At 36.1% G+C, this 19,120-nt stretch overlaps 1 protein-coding gene and 1 pseudogene across 1 annotated transcript in view; both read left to right on the forward strand.

Annotated features, from left to right (window-relative positions):
* Positions 1-5,730: 5,730 nt before the first annotated feature.
* The window catches only part of LOC131164676 (protein NUCLEOLAR FACTOR 1), a 60,531-nt gene continuing 47,141 nt past the window's right edge, over positions 5,731-19,120 (forward strand). Inside the window, exons 1-6 of the mRNA XM_058122053.1 lie at positions 5,731-6,152; positions 9,380-9,524; positions 10,586-10,709; positions 14,574-14,674; positions 14,804-14,917; positions 16,033-16,113. Of these exons, the coding sequence (XP_057978036.1) occupies positions 5,803-6,152; positions 9,380-9,524; positions 10,586-10,709; positions 14,574-14,674; positions 14,804-14,917; positions 16,033-16,113 (915 nt within the window). The 5' untranslated portion in view covers positions 5,731-5,802. The remainder of the gene's footprint in view (positions 6,153-9,379; positions 9,525-10,585; positions 10,710-14,573; positions 14,675-14,803; positions 14,918-16,032; positions 16,114-19,120) is intronic.
* Positions 7,209-7,369, forward strand: LOC131164677 (large ribosomal subunit protein eL39-like; annotated as a pseudogene).

Genomic DNA, 19,120 nt, shown 5'->3' on the forward strand with positions numbered 1-19,120 from the left:
AGAATGAACTGGTCCTTAAGGTTCATCTCTCTCACTCTCACTCTCACTCTCTCTCTCTCTCTCACACACACACACACACACATTTGTGTTTTTATAATTGTTACTGCATAGATTTATATTTGCACATATCCTAAGCGCATCCCCACATATCCATATGTGTCCAATATTTTTAAAATAAAAAAATACTTATGGATACATTCGTATTCGATGCGTGTCCGATACAGATGCTTTCCTCCCTTTCCAAGTTTTGCAGTATAAGTGTTTCCTAGTTACAATAAAATCCTTCATAGTTTAGTACTTTCTAATTTCCATTCCTTCAGCAAAATACAAACTTTGTTTGAAGTTTGAACTTACCTCACCTTCAATCCCTATAATCTTCTTCCTTACCTTCCCCTACTTCTCTGCTTTTTCTCTCTCGCGCGCAGCAATAGCTACACCACAGCAAGAGCCAGGACCTGCCGCATAGTCACCCGACCACTGCCCTTCCGCTGCCATCCTCAATTTTGCACTGCTGCCACTACCGGTACCTCCTTTCGGTTCACTTTCTCTCTCTCTTTCTCTTTAACTTGCACAGGTGCGCTGCCTCCAGCTGCAATGCCCATGGCCGCTTTCCCTCGCACCGTGCACACCACCCTGTGATCTCCTTTCTTGTTTTATTTTAATATTATTAAGAAAAATCTAAAATACACACAAACCACCTACTCTCCCTGCCTCTCTCTCTTTCTCTCGAATATTCACACACAGACGACTACTATGGCAATTGTGGGCTACAGGTTCTATTGGTGGCCATGAACCACGGCTACCCCCTACTCTCAAATGTGTGTACCCCTCTGCTCTCCCCTCTCTATGACAATCCAATAACTCTACCTCTCCCATCCTCCTTATGACTACTCAAAACACTTAAGTATATTGAGCTCCACAAAGCACACCCTGATCTTAAAGCATTATGTTTGCCGATTTTGAAACATTATATAGGACTTTGATGTTGCTTTGATTCTTGAAAACAGACTAATCAAAAACTTCAATTTTGCTTTGATTCTTGAAAACACATGCTTTGCCTTTTGAAAATATACACGCATTTACATTCTGATTTGAAAAATACCCACGTTGTACTCTACACAAAACACTTCGTTTCTGGAAACATTGACATCTTAATCTTGAAAACACCCACAACACATTTTGGAAACACTGTCTTTCTCAATTGAACATATCCTTGTTCTTTTTTTTTTTTTTGGAAATTAGGATATTCACGTCATGATTTTCTGGATGCATATTCTCAAACCCTTCATAATACCCACTTCATAAAGCATACACAACCTCCTTTTGAGAACATCTATCTATGATTTTATAGAAAACACTATCAACATGCATTTTGAGGACAAATCACACAATTACCTTCTAGAGCACATCCAACATTTATTTCACATGCACACATGCACCTATCTGCACACAATACTGATTTTACACACAAGTAATTCTTGAGACACTATTCTAGACTCTAGAGCATAAAACACTTATGCATCTTCAACCTAGCTCACATAACACGTGCTGATTTTTAGTGAATGGAGAATGCATACAAAACATCAATCACAAAGCATATGAGCACGTATCACCATTATTGCATTAACTAATAACTAGAGCTAACAGCCCATAAGAGTAGTGGAGTTATACCTCCATACATAGTAAGACTTGAGAAGCAACAAGACTTCAATCAGAATGTTATGGTTCAATTGGGCCTTAGTTTTGAGAATTAGTGCTCATTTGGGTCTAGCTTAGGGGTTGAGGGGCCAATTGGTGTAGTATTGGTTAATGTACATGGTTTAGGTGGTCTAGGATGGGTTTAAGGGTTTAGAATGGAAGGCTAGGGAAAAATTGGGCTTCAATGTAAGGTTTGAGGCTCCAATTGGCCTCCATAGATGGCTTGATGATCAACTGGGTAGTTGGGCCTCAATATGGGTCGTCAAGGTGAAATTTGGCTCCAATTTTGAAGATAGAGACCCAATTGGACTTGAATTTGAAGTGTAGGGCTCAATTAGGCCTCAAAAGGGTCACTAAGATAAATTTGGGCTTGAATTTGAGACTAGAGACCCAAATGGGCCTTAATTTGATGACTTGGGTTGGATTTTGTGAGCTAAGGCCCAATTGGGCCTCATCTTGAGGATTGGGCTTGGTTTAAGAAGATAAGAGTTCAAATTGTTAGTTTTAAATAACTGAGTTTTCCTTTGGGGATCACATGGTGCAATTGGACTAGATTTGGGTTATTTGAGGCACAACTTAGGGAGTTTGAGGTCCATTTGGATCCAATCTAGAAAGTTGAGGAATATTGGACTTAAATGGGCTTCTATGGTGGGATTGGGTGTATTTTAGAGGGATGGAGCTCAAGGTTGGGGGTTGATTAGGCTAATGTGCATGCTTCAAGAAATTTGACTCAATTATGACATTACCTTGTGTTCATGTGCCTATGTTGGTGATGGATTGAAGATGGAGGCATGTAGATTTGTTTTTGTGTTGCATGACAGTTTTTTTTTGGGTATTTTGTGTGTGTGTGTGTTTTCCATTTTCAAGTGTACATTTATTTGAAATGAATGGATGATATGAATTGTGAAGACATGCCCCCCAATGGAAAAAGTTTCAAATTTGTTATTCAATGAGATGATTGGAGAAGATTTAGTGCAATGCTTTGAGTGAGTGCATGACCAAAAGCAAAGCTACAACTCCATTTTATTTTATTTTTAATTTTTTTCATCTTTTGAACAATGCACAAAAAATCAAGAAAGAACACATTCTAAACACATTTTGCAAAATCAAAGGGCAAAAAAAAAAAAAAAAAGAACATTCCGCTTATGAAGAAAGTCTTAAGCTCAACTTTTGGTCTTGAAATGAATTTAGAACATAATAACAACAAAAGTAATGCAAAATTCTACACCTATGATGTGTAATTCACTAAAGGAATGTTCAGCCAAAGTTGGCCATTGACAATTCCCAACCTTTTGCTAATAATTCAAACAGTCAAAGCACAAGGACAACAATCACGTGCTAATAGCTTTTGTCTGCAATAATTGAATCAACTTCTCCCTGGAATGAAAATTTGATAATAAGTTTCTTAATTAGTTGTTTGCTTAATTATCATGACAAATATTTAATTATCTGGTTATTTAAGCGAGTGAACTTTTGTAATGGTTCTATTATCTGTTTACAATCTTCTATTGCTAAAATTTTACAAATTAGGGTTTTTATAAACCCTAATTTGTAGTAGAAATTATTCTGTCTAGCGTACAAGGGAAGCTAATTGTAAAGTGGGGCACTAAACATCTATGGCGACAAAATATAACTGAAAACAAGGTATTTTTGTCAACTTTTTTTTATTCCCCTAGTCCGCAGTGTTTCTTATGATACACACACACACACACACACACACACATTTATGTATTTTAGTTAGTCTTATAAGCATTAAAAATTGAAATCAAGGCTAAAGAGATTCACAACACCTAAGAGATTTGGTGCATGCAAGCGGGCAAAGAAGATTATCCACATTGAAGAAAATAGCCCCTCCCCAAGTTCGTGAGGCACATTCTTCCTCCATTAATTTTTGACCAACCTTTGTATTCTTTGAATGGCTTTCCAACTGAAATAACCTATCTTGTGCTAATTCTATGCCTAATTGGTATTAAATTATGATGGCTTAATTGATTTAGAGGGTCTATATGATAAACGCTCAAGTAGCTTAGCTTATGAAGGAGGAGAAGAGGAGTTGGTTCCTAAAGAGCGATCAACATATGATCACTTGTTAAGGATGCTAAGTTCTTGTAGCCAATCTCTTGCAAATATTTATAAGAGGAGGTAAATGTTTTACTCTTTAAAGTGTAGATTTTGGGCTCATGGTCAGTATTTATGAAATTGGGATTTTCATGAACACATTTACTCTAGTAAATTTCTCTTGCATATGGCATATTACAAGTGTACCTTTCAAGAATATCTAATTGGTTAGTTTTGATAGGGATTGTTTGATGTCATTTTTGTTATTAGTTTTGTTTTCATTTTCATAACATGAAAAAAATGGTGGCAACATTAAGTGTGCTTGCATTACTATCTTTTAGAATCTATTCTTAGTTTTCAAATGTAGCTATAACTAAAAATTAGATTTTCTTGGTTTTTTGTTTTGTGGCCACTTTTGTCAAGATATGTAGTGCTTTAACAGCAACAATTCACATTTGTTGATTAAATTAATACATACACAAATTTTTAATGAAAAAATATTCATGTAAATCTAAAATTCAAATATCTATAAACTTTCAAAAAATATGGAAAATAATAAAAAAAAATCCAAAAAATATTTTCGCCAATTTTTAGTTTTCTTATAATATTGGAATATTCTTGGAGTACTAAAAACAAGTTTAAATATATGAAACTTCAATAAAATAATTGTTATTTTTATACAAAAGTTCCTGCATTGGTGGGTAAATAAGTCAGTTTAGGAGGCTGGGATTAAATTGACAACTTGGATTATGGGGATACATACGGTTAAACACATGGAGATAGTGGACACAATGATTAGAAGGAAAATTAATGTAATATGCATTCAAGAAATTAAGTGGGTAGGTGAGAAAGTAGAGAAATCGAAATATCTGGATTCAAATTTTGGTACCGAAAACATAAGAATGAGGTAGGAATCATTGTGAACACAAACTTAAAAGATAGTGTTGTGGATGTCAAAAGAGTAGGAGATAGAATCAAAAAGTCAAGATGGTCTTAGGCCAAAAGATAATAAATGTCAATAGCGTTTTTGCTGCACAAATAGGGTTAAGAGAAAACCTTAAGAAACAATTTTGGGAAAATGTGGATAGTATTAGTCAAGTGATATAAGAGACTGGGAAAATATTTATAAGACCTTATTTGAATGGACACATTGGAAAGATAAAGGTTATGAGAGGATAGACTGATTTATAGTTTTGTCCACCAATTTTCCACGCCTTTTTCCCCTAACCTCAGGGCAGGATGAGTCCATTTCTTCTTTTTTTGTTGATCCTGGTGGTCCATTGCCTTCTTGGGATTTCCACTTTCGTAGGTCATTAAATGATAGGGATATGGGAGAGCTATCCCATGTGCTAGTCTTGTTCAAATAATTGTCGTTTTTCCTTAGAGGAGGATGGGCGATCTTGGTCTCTGGATCCTTCGGAGGTTTATTCATGCAAATCTTGTTGCATTTTTTGAATAGGTTGGATTTTTCTTTTTCTCTCTATAGTTCCATTTGAAAGGCCAAAATCCTCTTTAATTGAGGCTTTTATTTGGTTGGTTGCACTTGATAGAATTAATACCAATAACTTTTTGCGGGCTAGGAGGCCTCTAAAGGCTATATCTCCAGGCACATGTGTGACAATGCTGGGAGTGTTTGGAATAAGTTATTTGGTATTTTAGGCAAATGTTGGGCATATTGTACAAAGTTAATAATGGAAACCCCATTTTTAGCCCCTTTCCATCATAATTAATAAAGCATACAAAATTTGCCAATTCCCATTACCCTTTCTTAATGTTACTTTTACCACCACCCAAGATGACTTCCTTCCTTCTGAATTAGACTGCAAGCCGGAACGAGAGAGAGCCGAGACAGAGCCTGAGACTGAAAGCCTGAGACACAGGAAGAGAGAGGTAGCCAAGAGAGACTGAGAGACTGAGAGCCTGAGAGAGGTAGCTGAGACGGACGAGGTGAAGCGAAAAGCTGAGACGGACGAGGTGAAGCGAAAAGCTGAGACGTCGTCGGGAGCTGCTACTGCTCTTCGCCGGAGAAGACGACGTTGGGTGGTGATGGCCGTCGGGAAGCAACTGTCGGTTGTAGAGAAACGGAAGAACCGAGAAGACGACGAAGAACTGAGAGGCTGCGGGAGGCTGCGTTCAGAGTGCTGGGATTCCGCCGGAGCGCTGAACGAACCGCCGGAGAAGAAGAGACGAATCGAGCACGAACTTCCGGAGAAGGAGAAACGACCTGCAGGAAACGGATGGCAGAACGACGGAGAACCTGAGCTTCGGCCACGAACGGAGAAGAACCAGATGGCTGGGTTGCAAGACGGCCGAAAAATTAAGAAAAACAGAGAGAGAAGCGAGCGACGCCAGAGAAGACAGGGTCTGCATGAAGCCGGTGGGTGTGCGGCGGCAAGGTAAAAAAAAAGTTAAGAAAAAACTAGGTTATGAAAAATGTTTTTTGTTTTTTTATTTTTCTTGCTTTGATACCATATTAAGATTGGAGAAGAATGATTTTGTCGATGTTTTAATACGAGAATTACAAGGGTATATAAACATAAAGAGAATTGGAAAAAAAGGAAAGTAAATATTGTGCTAAAATGGAAAGTGTACATATCTCTAATATAAAACATATTAAATTTATCAAAAATTGCTCTATAAGTGTGCTTTTTTATCACTTCAATCAGCTCTGACGAAGAGATCATCTTACCTTCGAACTCCCTCCTATTCCTGAAGTGCCATATAAAATACACAATAGCAGCCAAACACACCTTCTTCCCAATAGATTGGATCCCCGTACCTCTTGCTTCCTTATGCAACAATTTCAGTGCTGATTTCAAAGTGGACATTACCCTTTTTATACCCAGCCAGTCCCTGATCTGATCCCATTAGGGCTGGCAAAACGGGTAATGACCCGTTGGGTCACTCGGACCCGTCCTTTTAAAACAGGTTTGGATTTAAGGAAGTTAACCCGTTTAATAAACGGGGGGGTCACGGATAAATCCATTTACAAACGGGTTTAATCGGGTTCAGTCGGGTCACTCGTTTATTTGAATAATTTCTAAATCCATAGTCCACCCACACCATTGTCACCACACCACACGGGCCACACGCCACACAAAAAAACCCTAAATCCTAATCCAGCTCCTGCGACTCTCCTCTGAGCTCTTGCCTCTTACTCTGTCTCTTGCTCTCTCAGTCCTCTCCTCTGGTCTGGTGCGCAGTTGCCTCAGTGCCTGCTGCGGTGCTCCCTGCTGTGAATGATCCACTTGGTCAGTTGGATCTCTCATCCTCGAGGTCGAGTCGTCGTCTCCTCCACAGGTGTCACCCCCCCCCCCCAAGCTCCATAGACCACTCGACTCCACACCTCCAGCTCCAGCTGCTCCACGGTAAGATCAAGTTCCCTCATGATCCTGTGTCGCTAGCGTTTCCCTCTGCCGTTCGGCTTCCTCTCCGATTGTGAAGAATTGAAGATGCCGTCACACAAGACCTTTAGCAAGTTAGGATCAAGAAGAAGCTGGCCAAGAAGATGAGGCAGAATAGGCCTATTCCTCAATGGATCCGTATGAGGACTAACAACACCATCAGGTACAATGCGAAACGCAAGCACTGGTGGACGAAGCTAGGGTTTTAAGGTTGAAGCATCTGCTTGTTCATGTTCTAATCAAGCGTTTTTTGTTTACTTGTGAGTCTTCGTTGTTTAATCAGTTGGGAACTCAGCCGAGTCCTTTAGCAGAGATTTTGATGAGACTGATGTTTATCTCATAGTTTATATCATATTTTTATTTAGATATTAATAAATAAAATGCAATATTTTTTTTAAAAAAAAATATCATTTATATGAAAATTTTTAAAAAAATTAAAATAAATAAATTTAATTTATTTTTTAAACGGGTGACCCGTGATTCGCTTGTTTATTAAACGGGTGGGTTAGGGTTGACATGTATGTGACCCATTTAATATTGACCCGTTTATGACCCTGTCCGTTGATGATCCGCTCGAACCTGGCCCGCCCGCCCATTTTGCCAGCCCTAGATCCCATACCCCTTTAGTGAAGCAACATGAGAAGAATAGATGTTCATTGGTCTCCATCTCTGAATTACAGAGCACACATTCCCTGTTGATGTCTTCCCCTATGATTTTATCACTTGTTAATAATTTCCCTTTTAACTCCCATCCATAAAGTGAATGCATGTTTTGGGATACTGCCACAATTCCAAACCTCTTTATGCCACACAATAGTCCTCCCCTTGCTTCTCCAATAATCATAGGCTAATGATAAAGAAATCTGCCCATCTACCGCCCACTGGTTTAGAAGGATCTCAGCTGCCCTGATATCCCCACAATTCTGCTTTAAATGATCTTTAGTTCCACCAGTTTTTTAAATAAAGGGGAAACATCATGCCTAGCCTCCACTTCCTAGAAGTTTGAGTCCCTTAAGTATATTTGATGCATCCATTTGGACCAAAGAGAATCCTTCTTACTTTGTATATTCCATAAAGCTCGAGTAGTAAGTAGAGCTTTATTCCAAGCATTCAAATAAAAAATCCCCAAACCCCCTTCCTATTTCGGTTGCATAGCTCTTTCCAAGCAACCGGGGGCTTCTTCTTTCCTCCCCATGAGAATGATATACACAACCGGGGGCTAACCAGAAGCATTCAAGTCCCTGTATAACAGAATTTACCAGCTCCAATTTACCCGCATAGGAAATTGTCTCCTTGATTGTATGCGAAAATGATAATAATCTTTCCTGGACAACATGCAACACTAGTGCACAAAGGTCTCATGTCATATAAGCGGTCTGGGGAGGCATGGTGTTTGCAGCCTTATCTCCTCAATTGGAGAGGCTATGTTCTTGACTCGAACCTCTGGCCTTTTGGTAACACCCTTATGATTGGGTCAAGGCTCTGCCTCAAATTTGTGAAATAGCATTTTTCAGTGTTGGTTTTAATTGTGGAATAGCATTTTCTGCTCTTGCTTGTGTCACACTAATACATTCTTAGAGAAATCTGCTAGCATGTATAAAAGCGCCATGGGCCTTCAAGGTGTTATTAAGTGTCTGAATGTTTAAGAAAGGACCTTTTATCATAATATATTAAAAATTTAAAATCATGTCTTCTATGCATTTTTATTTCCAAGGTGGGGGGGTTTAAAAAATTTCTACCAATGTTATCTCTCGAATTTTCCAAAAAATTGCAGAACTTCATAATTTCTGAAGATCAAACTTCTAGGAGTATAGTTTTTTGCATTTGTTTTTTGGTTGCATATGAATCTTGAAAATATTTTGTGATTTTGCAAGGGTTTGATGTTATTAATGTTGCAAAGACAGCTAGGTTCCCCAAAACTGTACTTTTATTTAATAATTTATTTTTGATCTGTAATTTATTTTTACAACACACACACACACACACACACACACACACACACACACAAAATTTTGAATTTGGTAGGAACTTCCTACTCACAAATTTTGAGTAGATATCTATTCCATTTGAAGCATATCGTACTTTTGAAATCATTTAGTTGTCTTTTTTTTTATTCTTCAAGCTTGTCATCCCCTGAAAGCTGAAACTTTGATGCTATTTATTTCCTTTCCTTTTCTTCTTATTTATTTATTTTTTTTGGGGTTGGGGGGGTCAAGCAGTTCATTTTATGATCACCTTGAGCACAAGTTATTAGAGGGAGAGGTTGACAACCTAACAAAACGGAAATGCAAATATAGATGGGAGAAGCCTGCTCATTTCATGTCAAATTGCAAGTGGATGGGGACTGGGGACTGTTTTTTGAAGGTATGTCTAACCTGTTTGCAATGGTTAAATGATAAGTTTTATATTATAATGAATATACTTTTAATGTAATAATGTTAGTGTACTTACATTGAAGATACATTTATTCTAATGCTCTTGATAAAAAAGAAGAGATTTCATTAAAAACAAAGAATGTACAAAAAGGAGAATAATAGATCCTTTGATGAATAAAAGATAAGAACAAAAGGAATAAAACAATCAAAACAACAATGCATGCCAATCCTGCTCTTAGTCTGAAAAGCACACTTGTTCTAAAACAACTAGGTGCAAAAGACCAAAGCAAGACGGTGAAATGAATCCTATCCCATCAAAGGATCCTCTTTTTTACTCGTAAAAATATTTTCATTATATTTATCTTATATACATAAAAAATATATTTATTGTATCATGATTAAATTTATCAATGTAGAATTGTTATTTTCTGATCTTGCTATTTTAATTTATATTATTAGTTAGTATATTTTTAAGTTAACTAATGAAAAATAAATTTTATTTAAGAATATATAGAAATATAATATTATATATGTTATTGTGTTATGAGTGAGTTTTGCTTGTTTTATTATATATTATTTTATTGCTTAATAATTTTCCTTTTGTGTTATTTTTCAATATATTTTGTACACAAATTTGATTGCAATCCCTAGTTTCATTACATGAAACAAATGGAATTGGAGTGAGTAGACTAGATTCCATATGCTGGCCAAACATGGGAATCACTTTGTTCATTCCCTTCCACTACATTCGCACCTCGGTTTCATTCTTGTTTTGATTTTGTTATAGTGAATTGAACATCACACTAATTCCTATGGACCTGGCTTGCAACTTTTGAGTCTTTGTCACAAGCAGCTGCTTAAGGTTAAAGATCATTCTGGTTAACCTTTCAATTTGGCCTACTCTATTTTCATGAAGAATAAAAATAAGGTTATGTTATGAAGAATAAAAAATAAGGTTATGTTCTAGTTTTTGTACTCATTAGAATTGATGGTTTACTTGAACTAGCAATATATTTAGAAATTTTTTAGAATTTGATTTCAATTTTGCAGGATGATAACTGTGATTCTGATTATGGTCTCAAGCCAAAATTGTCTAAGCACTGGTTGGATGTTTATGAAAAATATGGAGGCAAGGATTTTCATTCTTCCAAGCAGAGATTGTTCTTCTCGCTTTGTAAGTGAATCTGCTCCAATTGATGTTGATTATATTTTTATTTTTTTGATTATGATGTCTTAACCATGACATTTGCCAGTTACAGTTATTGTTCTGTGTCTTTATGGAGATGTTTCAAGGGAACATAGTGTCTGCACTTCTTGCTTCGTTGATAACTAACAAGCAAGATAAATTTTCTTTGGTCTGATTGTTACTATTGTCATTTATTTATTTATTGTTTTTCTGTGGTAATGTTTCTTGAGGGCTTAGTTATATGCTAAATTTTCCTTTTTTTTTTTGTGGCCAGTGGGGTTACACATTTCGGGTTAATTTTGAAAGCATTATCTAATGACTTGCCAAAGCTGCAAAATTTTAGTGAAGGTTTCTCAAAAGGAAAAGCTAATTATATCTTTTGACAAGTAGTTCATTTGATACCTTTGTAAGAAGAATTGATATCTCATGAAAAAATTTGAAAACCTTGTAGGTTTGGCTGTGCTTCGGGAGAGGCATATGTTGAGGTTGATAAGACACGCCAAAGTAGCAATTCTAAAAAAATAGACATAGATGAGGTCGAAATTATACTACACATACCGAGAGACATATTTATGTGATACATGACAAATGTTAATCTTTGAGTAATTTAGCTAAGTTACTTTGGTGTTTTCCAATATTTTCTAATTTTTTGTTATCGTGGATGCGGTTCTTAATTTTTGTTCATTACTCACTAGGATAAAAATGTAATACCTAGTGCTCAAGGCTTCATGCCAATTGAGGGTCTAGGATGACATGATTGATGCAACCTTATCTCCAAGCTTGGAAAAATTACTCACTAGGATGCAAGAAAAAAAATAGATCTCTTGGCATTCAAAAGGTGAGCAAGAATGAGATTTTGAAACATTCATAAATATTAATGAGTCATAATAGTAAAACTACCTCCATTTTTTTTTTTTTTTTGAATGATATTATGCTTCCTCCTCTTGTTCAATTAATTTTCATAATTCACTTTTTCCATTTCAAAATCGGTGCCATATTTTAATAACTTGCATGAAAACCTTTATCTATATCATGATGAGAAATGGAATTTTTATTTTTTAGGTAGTAAAATAAAATTTATTAAAATTAGAAGAATTGCAGCCATCAGAAGACAAGATATTCACAACACCAGGAGCAGATCTAACAATAACTAACTAAGATGTCCTCTTTTCAAACCCTTCCCAACATAATTAATGGAACACTGCAACGTAGCTATTTCCATCTGCCCTTTCTTCGCCTTACCCATACCACTATGCAAGGACCTCTTTGCCTAGCACAGACAGATCAGAGAGCCACAAGTATACAGCAATTGCGTTTCTAAGACCTTCCCTTTCTTCTCCTCCACAATAAAAATTGAGGTGAGTGAAATACCATTCCTAATCTGCTAATTTGTCAGCTTCTCCTTGCTCATCTAAAAGTAGGCCTCGAGCACAAGAAAAGTAAGTATGTAACTTACTCTCATAATTTAGATGAATCATGCAATTTCTTGCCATTTTTCTCTCTTTAATATGATTAACCTCATTAGCCTTCTTATTTGAGTCTACTTTTAATCTTGTTCCATTTACTTTGTGTAATGACTTGTGTCAATGGCCTGAGTTGGTAAGGGTATGCTGTTCATTATTATTTACATGATATATATTATAAATCAAGGGAGACCTATTGCCATGTTAGAATTTCCAATATACTAAATTCTTTCATATGGTGTCAGAGCATGGTCATGAGACCCAAAACCCTGTAGAACCACCATCACTGCTAAATCAAACCCTAAATCCCTCAGACCTATGCCAGTCTATCACACTAGGAAGGTTGTTCAGACTCTGTGGAGCTGAATGAACTCGAGCAGTTGCCACAAAGTTGTTGGACAACACTGCCAGTTCAGAACCAAAAGATCCCTTTGATTTTTTTGAATAACCAACATGATACTTTCCATAGATAGTGATGATCTGTAGGTCCATGAAATATTATTGCCGGTGGTGCCCCTACGTGCCCTCGCTTGCTTATCACATGGTGACAACTTCAACATCATGTGCCAGTGTGTGAGACTTCATAGAAGCCTGCTTTTTCACCGCTTTGATTTCTCATGGCTTCAATACTCATGTAGACAATCTTATCAAGCCAGTTGCTGTGGTTTCCATCCTTTTTGTTTGTGCACTTGCCTTCAATTGAGAGTGCTCTGTTAATGAGTGTCTGACACCTTCTGAATCTGTTTGTTTGACACCATGTGCCGATGCCTGAGGCTTCATAGAAGCTTATTTTTCCTCCAATTTGATTTCTCATTAGCTCAAATCCTTGTGTGGACCATGATATCAATTTGGTTGCTATGGTTTTGTTCCATCCTTTTTGATTGTGCACTGGCAGTCAATGGGGTGCACATTCTTAATGAGTGTTGGGTACCTTCAGAATCAATTTTTTTGTTTTTGATTCAATCTGTTGGTATCATTGTTTGACTTGTTTGTTGTTGGTCTTGTTTGTATTTGTCGAGGTTGGGTCCATGAATCCCAAAAATTTGATTTGCTCATCATTGCCACGGACGGATTATGACCTGAAAATTAAATGGAAACTATAATTATTTGTTGTGGCACTGGCAATACATTTTAAGGTCTCATAATAATGAAGCCATGACAGTGCACCTGTAACAATGAAATTATGATTATTTCAATCCTTCTGTCCAGATGATAGCACAAGGATATTAGCCTGTCTGTAAACTCAGGTTTTTTCCCAGTCCATGAGCAACGAGAGAAATGTGAGAACCCTTTAAGAAATGCACAACCTCTCCTTGTCTTTTGTGGGATAGAGCTGTGTTATTTGCCTCTTTTTTGGTCCATCTCTTCGAGTTCTTTAGGGGTTTGCCACTGCTTGATCTTGTTAGGAATTTGCAGGCAGTGTTTTCCCTGGTTATTTCTTTTTGCTCTTTGTAGTACCTCTTGTTCTCCTCCTGTTGTACTCATTTGGTTTGCTGTTAATATAATTTTTTCTTATTCAATTTTTTTTTTCTTTTCATGAGAGAGCACGTGCAATATTTTAGTGAAAAGCTCTCAACTAAATCACCCAGTGTTTGTTGTATTTTAATTTTCAAATTTAATTGAGATATCAATGATACCATCCACTCTTGCATCTATGATTTTGCTTTAATATGATTCTTTTTTCATAATTGGAATTTGGGAGACCCCTTATGGTTCTTACTAGTGCCTTTTGTCATGTTTGTGAAGCATGGGTTTGAATGGTTTATAATTGTTTTTTATAGATAAAAAAAGAAATTAATTTTGGTAGAGGGATCTACAAGAAGGGTAGAAGAAGGATGAGAAATATTTAGGCAAAAAGAGAACAAATTAAGGCAAATTAAGCCAGCTAATCATGCTGGATATCTAAGAAAGCTATACTGCCAAGACACCACATGAAAAAGATCCAGAAGTGGAAAAAAATAATCTTTCTTATATCAAATGAACAGATGAACTGTGATCTTAGAAAATATGGGCATTTGTCTCTTGGCACATTGTTCTATTTATCTATTATAAGCACATATTCTGTTACCAAGGCAATGTTGTTCTATTATTATGATTTCATATACTTTCTTCACCCTGCTAGTTTTCATTTGATTTAGGACAAATTCTTACACTTATCTGAAACCAATATAGATCTGTTTTATTTTATTTTTTATTTTTTATTTTTTTGTGCATGTTATTCACTTCAATATATATATATATATATATATATATACACACACACACGCACACGCATGCACACACATACACACATACTCACACATGCATATGTATATGTGTGTGTGTGTGTGTATATCAGTTCTGTTTATTTTGTCGTATTTATTTGCTTAGTGCCAATCTGTTTGTTTAGGCAACAGCTATCGGGATATATTGCACTATAACAAGAAGCCATTTTATCTAAAGGGCCTGGAAGAAGACTCAAGTGTAATGGATGCATACATTATCCATTCTGTATGTTCACCCCATAGCGTCCATCAAACTTATTTTGTTCATCTTTATCTGATATATTGGTATGTCATGTTCTTGTTGAGCTGGCTGAGTAATATAAAAGTGTTCTTGCTGCTGAATCATGTTTTTAAGACTAGGGACCTTGTGATTAAGAATGATGCGAAGCTTGCCAAGCAGCAAGATATTTCTAAGGGGGACATTCTTGCTGGTGAAGATTTTCTTGATCATGGGTTTACTCGCCCTAAGGTAGTGTGAGAGTTCCTTTCGCCATGTGCTTGTCATGTTAATTGGACTTAAAATGTCATGCAACCATTTCTTTTTCCATTTTCGTTGCATTTTGCCCTATACTGTGCAGAAAGACGGGGATTCATATAACTTAATCCATCTAGGAGGACTAAACACTTTGTTGTTGTTTTTATTGTTGTTGTTTTATATTGATGTTTCAATATTTTTATTAAGAAGGCTTTAAGGAATTGAATACATGATTATTAAAAATTTCAATTAATATTAATATTTTGAATTAAGATTTATCCCCAAAATGTTAAGCTTTGGAACTAAGAGCCAGCTTTCTTTGGCCATGGAGCTACATCAGTTTTCTAATTTTCTTTATGGATATTTTAATCATGGTAGGACAGGTTTTAAATTTAAATTTTCACTACAATTTTGGGGCTTCAAAAAAAAAAAATGCATAAGTTTCAGCTGAAATTCTAATTTTGGTTTGACAAAAGTGATGGGAACTAGTACTAAAACATGGAAACAATTTTCTTTTTGCCAATGATTTTTAGCATATTAGAGATCTTCAATTAATGTAAATGCAAATCATCTAAATGAAGGTGGTGCCCCTATGAGCTTGGGTACGACAAAATCTATGATATGGATCCAAGTGCAAATGAATGTGGGGGGTTTGTGTTACATGGCTAACAATGTCTGATATCTTTGATTTGGATCTTTATTAAATGTGATATGTACCCTATGAGCTTGAGTACGACAGAAAATAGGCTGGGGTATACTGTGTCATTGCCCAGAGGTGACATGTCAATTCAGAGGTCCTGAATTCCATTGTATAGGAATTCATGACCATTTACTGCAATTTTTTAAACTATGAACTCATGGTATGACTGTTACTCATGCTGTTGCGCTGGTCATACTTTAGCTTGGGTTTCTACAATTATCTAATTTTGAGAAGCAGCCATAGGAATTTGTGACTCCCATTTGTGATTACTGTGATGATATTTTGAAGATCTTTCTGTTTTAAAACTTCTAGAAGCATCAATCACCTGTGTTATTTTAATTTAAAATAAACAGCTTGTAATAATACATTGCTACTGTCTTGTTTATTGATCCATTAGTGTGTGGTCCAGGTTCTGATCTTGTTGCCTTTTGCAAGTTTTGCACTTCGTGTTATTAAGAGGCTAATACAACTGACACCTTCATCATACAAGGTATTCCTTGTGTCTTTATCTCCTATTGAACAAATTTTCAGTACATTATGCTTTCTTTGTCACAGTGTTTTTTTTTATAGCGTGTCTAATCATTACCTTGGGTGAGTTTTTAAATATAATCTTGTTGGATATTTTGACTTGGACATGAATCTTATAGTTTTCAGAGTTATGAAGGTTTGATCTGATTTTTTGATGTTCTCTATTCCTAAGATTAAAAAAAAAAGCTTACTTTGAAAGAAGAAATGTAACTTTTTTTTTGTTTTTGTTTTTAAAATTGAATTATTTTATACCATGTACATCTTAACTTACTGCATTTGTTACAAAGTTATATGTTCAGATTATTCTTTTATATTTACCACAAATTGTCCATTTTTGTCATAATTCTGCCCAATTGCTTTTCTTGAAACTACTTTTTGTTTGTTTTTCTTCTTCATTGAGCCCCTTCGCAGACCCTGGGGTTTTATCGTAGACAAATTGGAGGAATTGGAAGGATAAAAAATTATAAAGAGCAAATAGGGTTGATCACTTTGAGGGGGTTTGCCTCCAAATTAGCTAAATACTATGAATTATGATATTTCTTGAATGAAAAAGCCCTGTAGGGTTTATATATATAATTATATACAAGGTAGGGAACCGTACTCCAATTATGAATGTAAAATTTCCCAGTCCAAGTCCTTAGTGGACTCAATCCTAATTGATTTGGGAATCTTAACACATTAAATAAAAACCCCAATTGATTTGGGAATCATAATGTTAAATAGAATCCCAATTTATTTGTGAATCATAACATATAAAATAGATATCCCAAATGGTTTGGGAATCATAACACATTAAATAGAAAGCCCATTTGATTTATGAATCTTAACATTAATGGAAATTTTAGTTGATTTGGGAATCATATTTAGAAATTGTAATTGATTTGGGAATCTAAATAGAAACAAGATCCAGAGAAGACCAAACTAAAACTTCCTAAACTGACTTCTGCCTCCTAGGGTCTAGCTACACCATATTTTCGCTAATACTCCTCACATCTTTAAATTACGTCTCCCCCCCGCCCCAAAATGAATTTTTGAACAGGAGCCCCCTCCTCCAAATTTATTGCTTCTGTCTTTCAAAATTTAGGTGATTTTGTAAATTCCAACGGTTTCTTCGGATGACAAGCACAAACCTATGCATTCTCAGCAAACCCTGCTTATTCTTAATGCCTTCTTCTGATACCATTGCGTGCAAGCCTTAACAGCCTCTTTCTTCTTGCTGTTTGAAGATGGGGGAAATCCATAAATCCACCTGAGAGTCAGTAATTTTTTTGTGGATGGGTCGAGAGATAAATTACCTTCTGCTAGAGCGTCATAATCTTCTTAACTATCCTCTTCCATCAACTGATCAAGAAGAAATCCTTTTTCAGACTTGAACATACTCTCCAATTCAAGTCTTCTGAACCAGACTGATCAATATCAGTCCCCAGTAGGCTTTTATTAACCTCAGATCCCCTGAAAACAGTGAGCAGATTTGAGAAATTCTTCCATGCAGGGACCTCAAGTGCTGTCTGCATAAGGATAGAGCTTTTGTCGCCGACTCCTTTTCCTCCATTTGTTGTTTGTGGTGAAGAATATTGCACGGAGATCTCTCTTGTCGCTCTTGATGGCTCTTGATCTGCACTGGTGGAGAGGCTTCTTATATGGCTCTTGCTAACTCTTCCTTTCACTTTGTTTATCGCGGGTATTGGTGGCGTCATTCTTGTTAGCCTCTCACTTTCAGTCATCTGGTCTGCAGTTGATGATGAAATGGGCTCGAGAGGCTTAGATGTTATGGGCCCCCTAATTTACTCCTTTTTACGCTTTCCTTGAACGTATGAGAAGCTTTTATTGAAGACTATAACCCCAAAAGAGGTAAGGAATTGAGTCTCATTATTTCCTGTCCCATGCAATTTGACATTTGAAGAAAGACTATGATTGGTATGGTTGCAGATATTGAGCCAGGAATTAAGCTCTAACATATTCAGCTTTCCTTTTGGTAGGCCATCATTTTCTGTCTTCCACATCTTCCTGTGATTCTCGATTACTCGTTGGCCAAAAAACCTCCAAGGTTGCAACTGTGGCATCATTATTTTTGAAAACATCTAAAAATTTTGACATTTCAAAAACATCTTGGCAATTAAAGTTTAGATTCAAATTAGGGTTGACTCTAAGAAATTACAGCAAATGGCACTTCTAATGGTTTTTATCTGTTATAGTTTTGCGCCCTCAGGATGGACATCTTTTGTTATCTAAAGGGGAAGACTGAAGTGGGCGAACAATTGGCCCAGCGGGCGAACACATTAGGCTCTGGCTCCATGTACCTGTTAACACCTTTAAAGCATTTCCCAATGTGTGTTTTAGTTTAGAACAGTGTTTTAAAAGGCTCAATCATTCCTAAAACGCCTTGAGGCTCAATCTAAAATACCAAATTCCAGAAAGGCTAAGCGTTACTTGCTAAGGCTTATGCATTGTTACAAAAGGCACGCCTTTTGCGCCTTTTTAGTTGAGACTTACGCATTTTGGGTGTGTGATTTTCAAGTTAGAATTGGTTAGAAAATTTTTACTACATGTTTATATAAAAGCAATGTCATAATATGAGTTGATTTTTTAAATTTTTGAACCTCAAGCTTTCCAAAACAACTGAAAGTTGTATTTTAGATCATGAAAATAGTTTGAACTTTATAGTAGTATAGCTATCTTGTCATGATTTAAGTCATGTATTCAAGTTAGCAATTTTTGAATGGCCAACAAATAGTTTGTAGAGTATATCTTATTTTTCATTATATTTGTGGTTTTCTTAATTTTTTCTTTGTTTTGACTATGCATACATTTATTTACATTTATTTTATCTTAAAATAAAATTCTCAAAAGGCTTACGCCCCAATGCTTTAAGCTTATGCCTCGCCTCTTAAGGGTTAAAATGCCTTGCCTTATGCCTTTGCCTTTTAAAACATTGGTTTAGAATGTGCCATTCAGCATCATGAGAGTCC

This window comes from Malania oleifera, chromosome 9, assembly GCF_029873635.1.
Source record: "Malania oleifera isolate guangnan ecotype guangnan chromosome 9, ASM2987363v1, whole genome shotgun sequence".
In the NCBI taxonomy this organism is placed as follows: Eukaryota; Viridiplantae; Streptophyta; class Magnoliopsida; order Santalales; family Ximeniaceae; genus Malania; species Malania oleifera.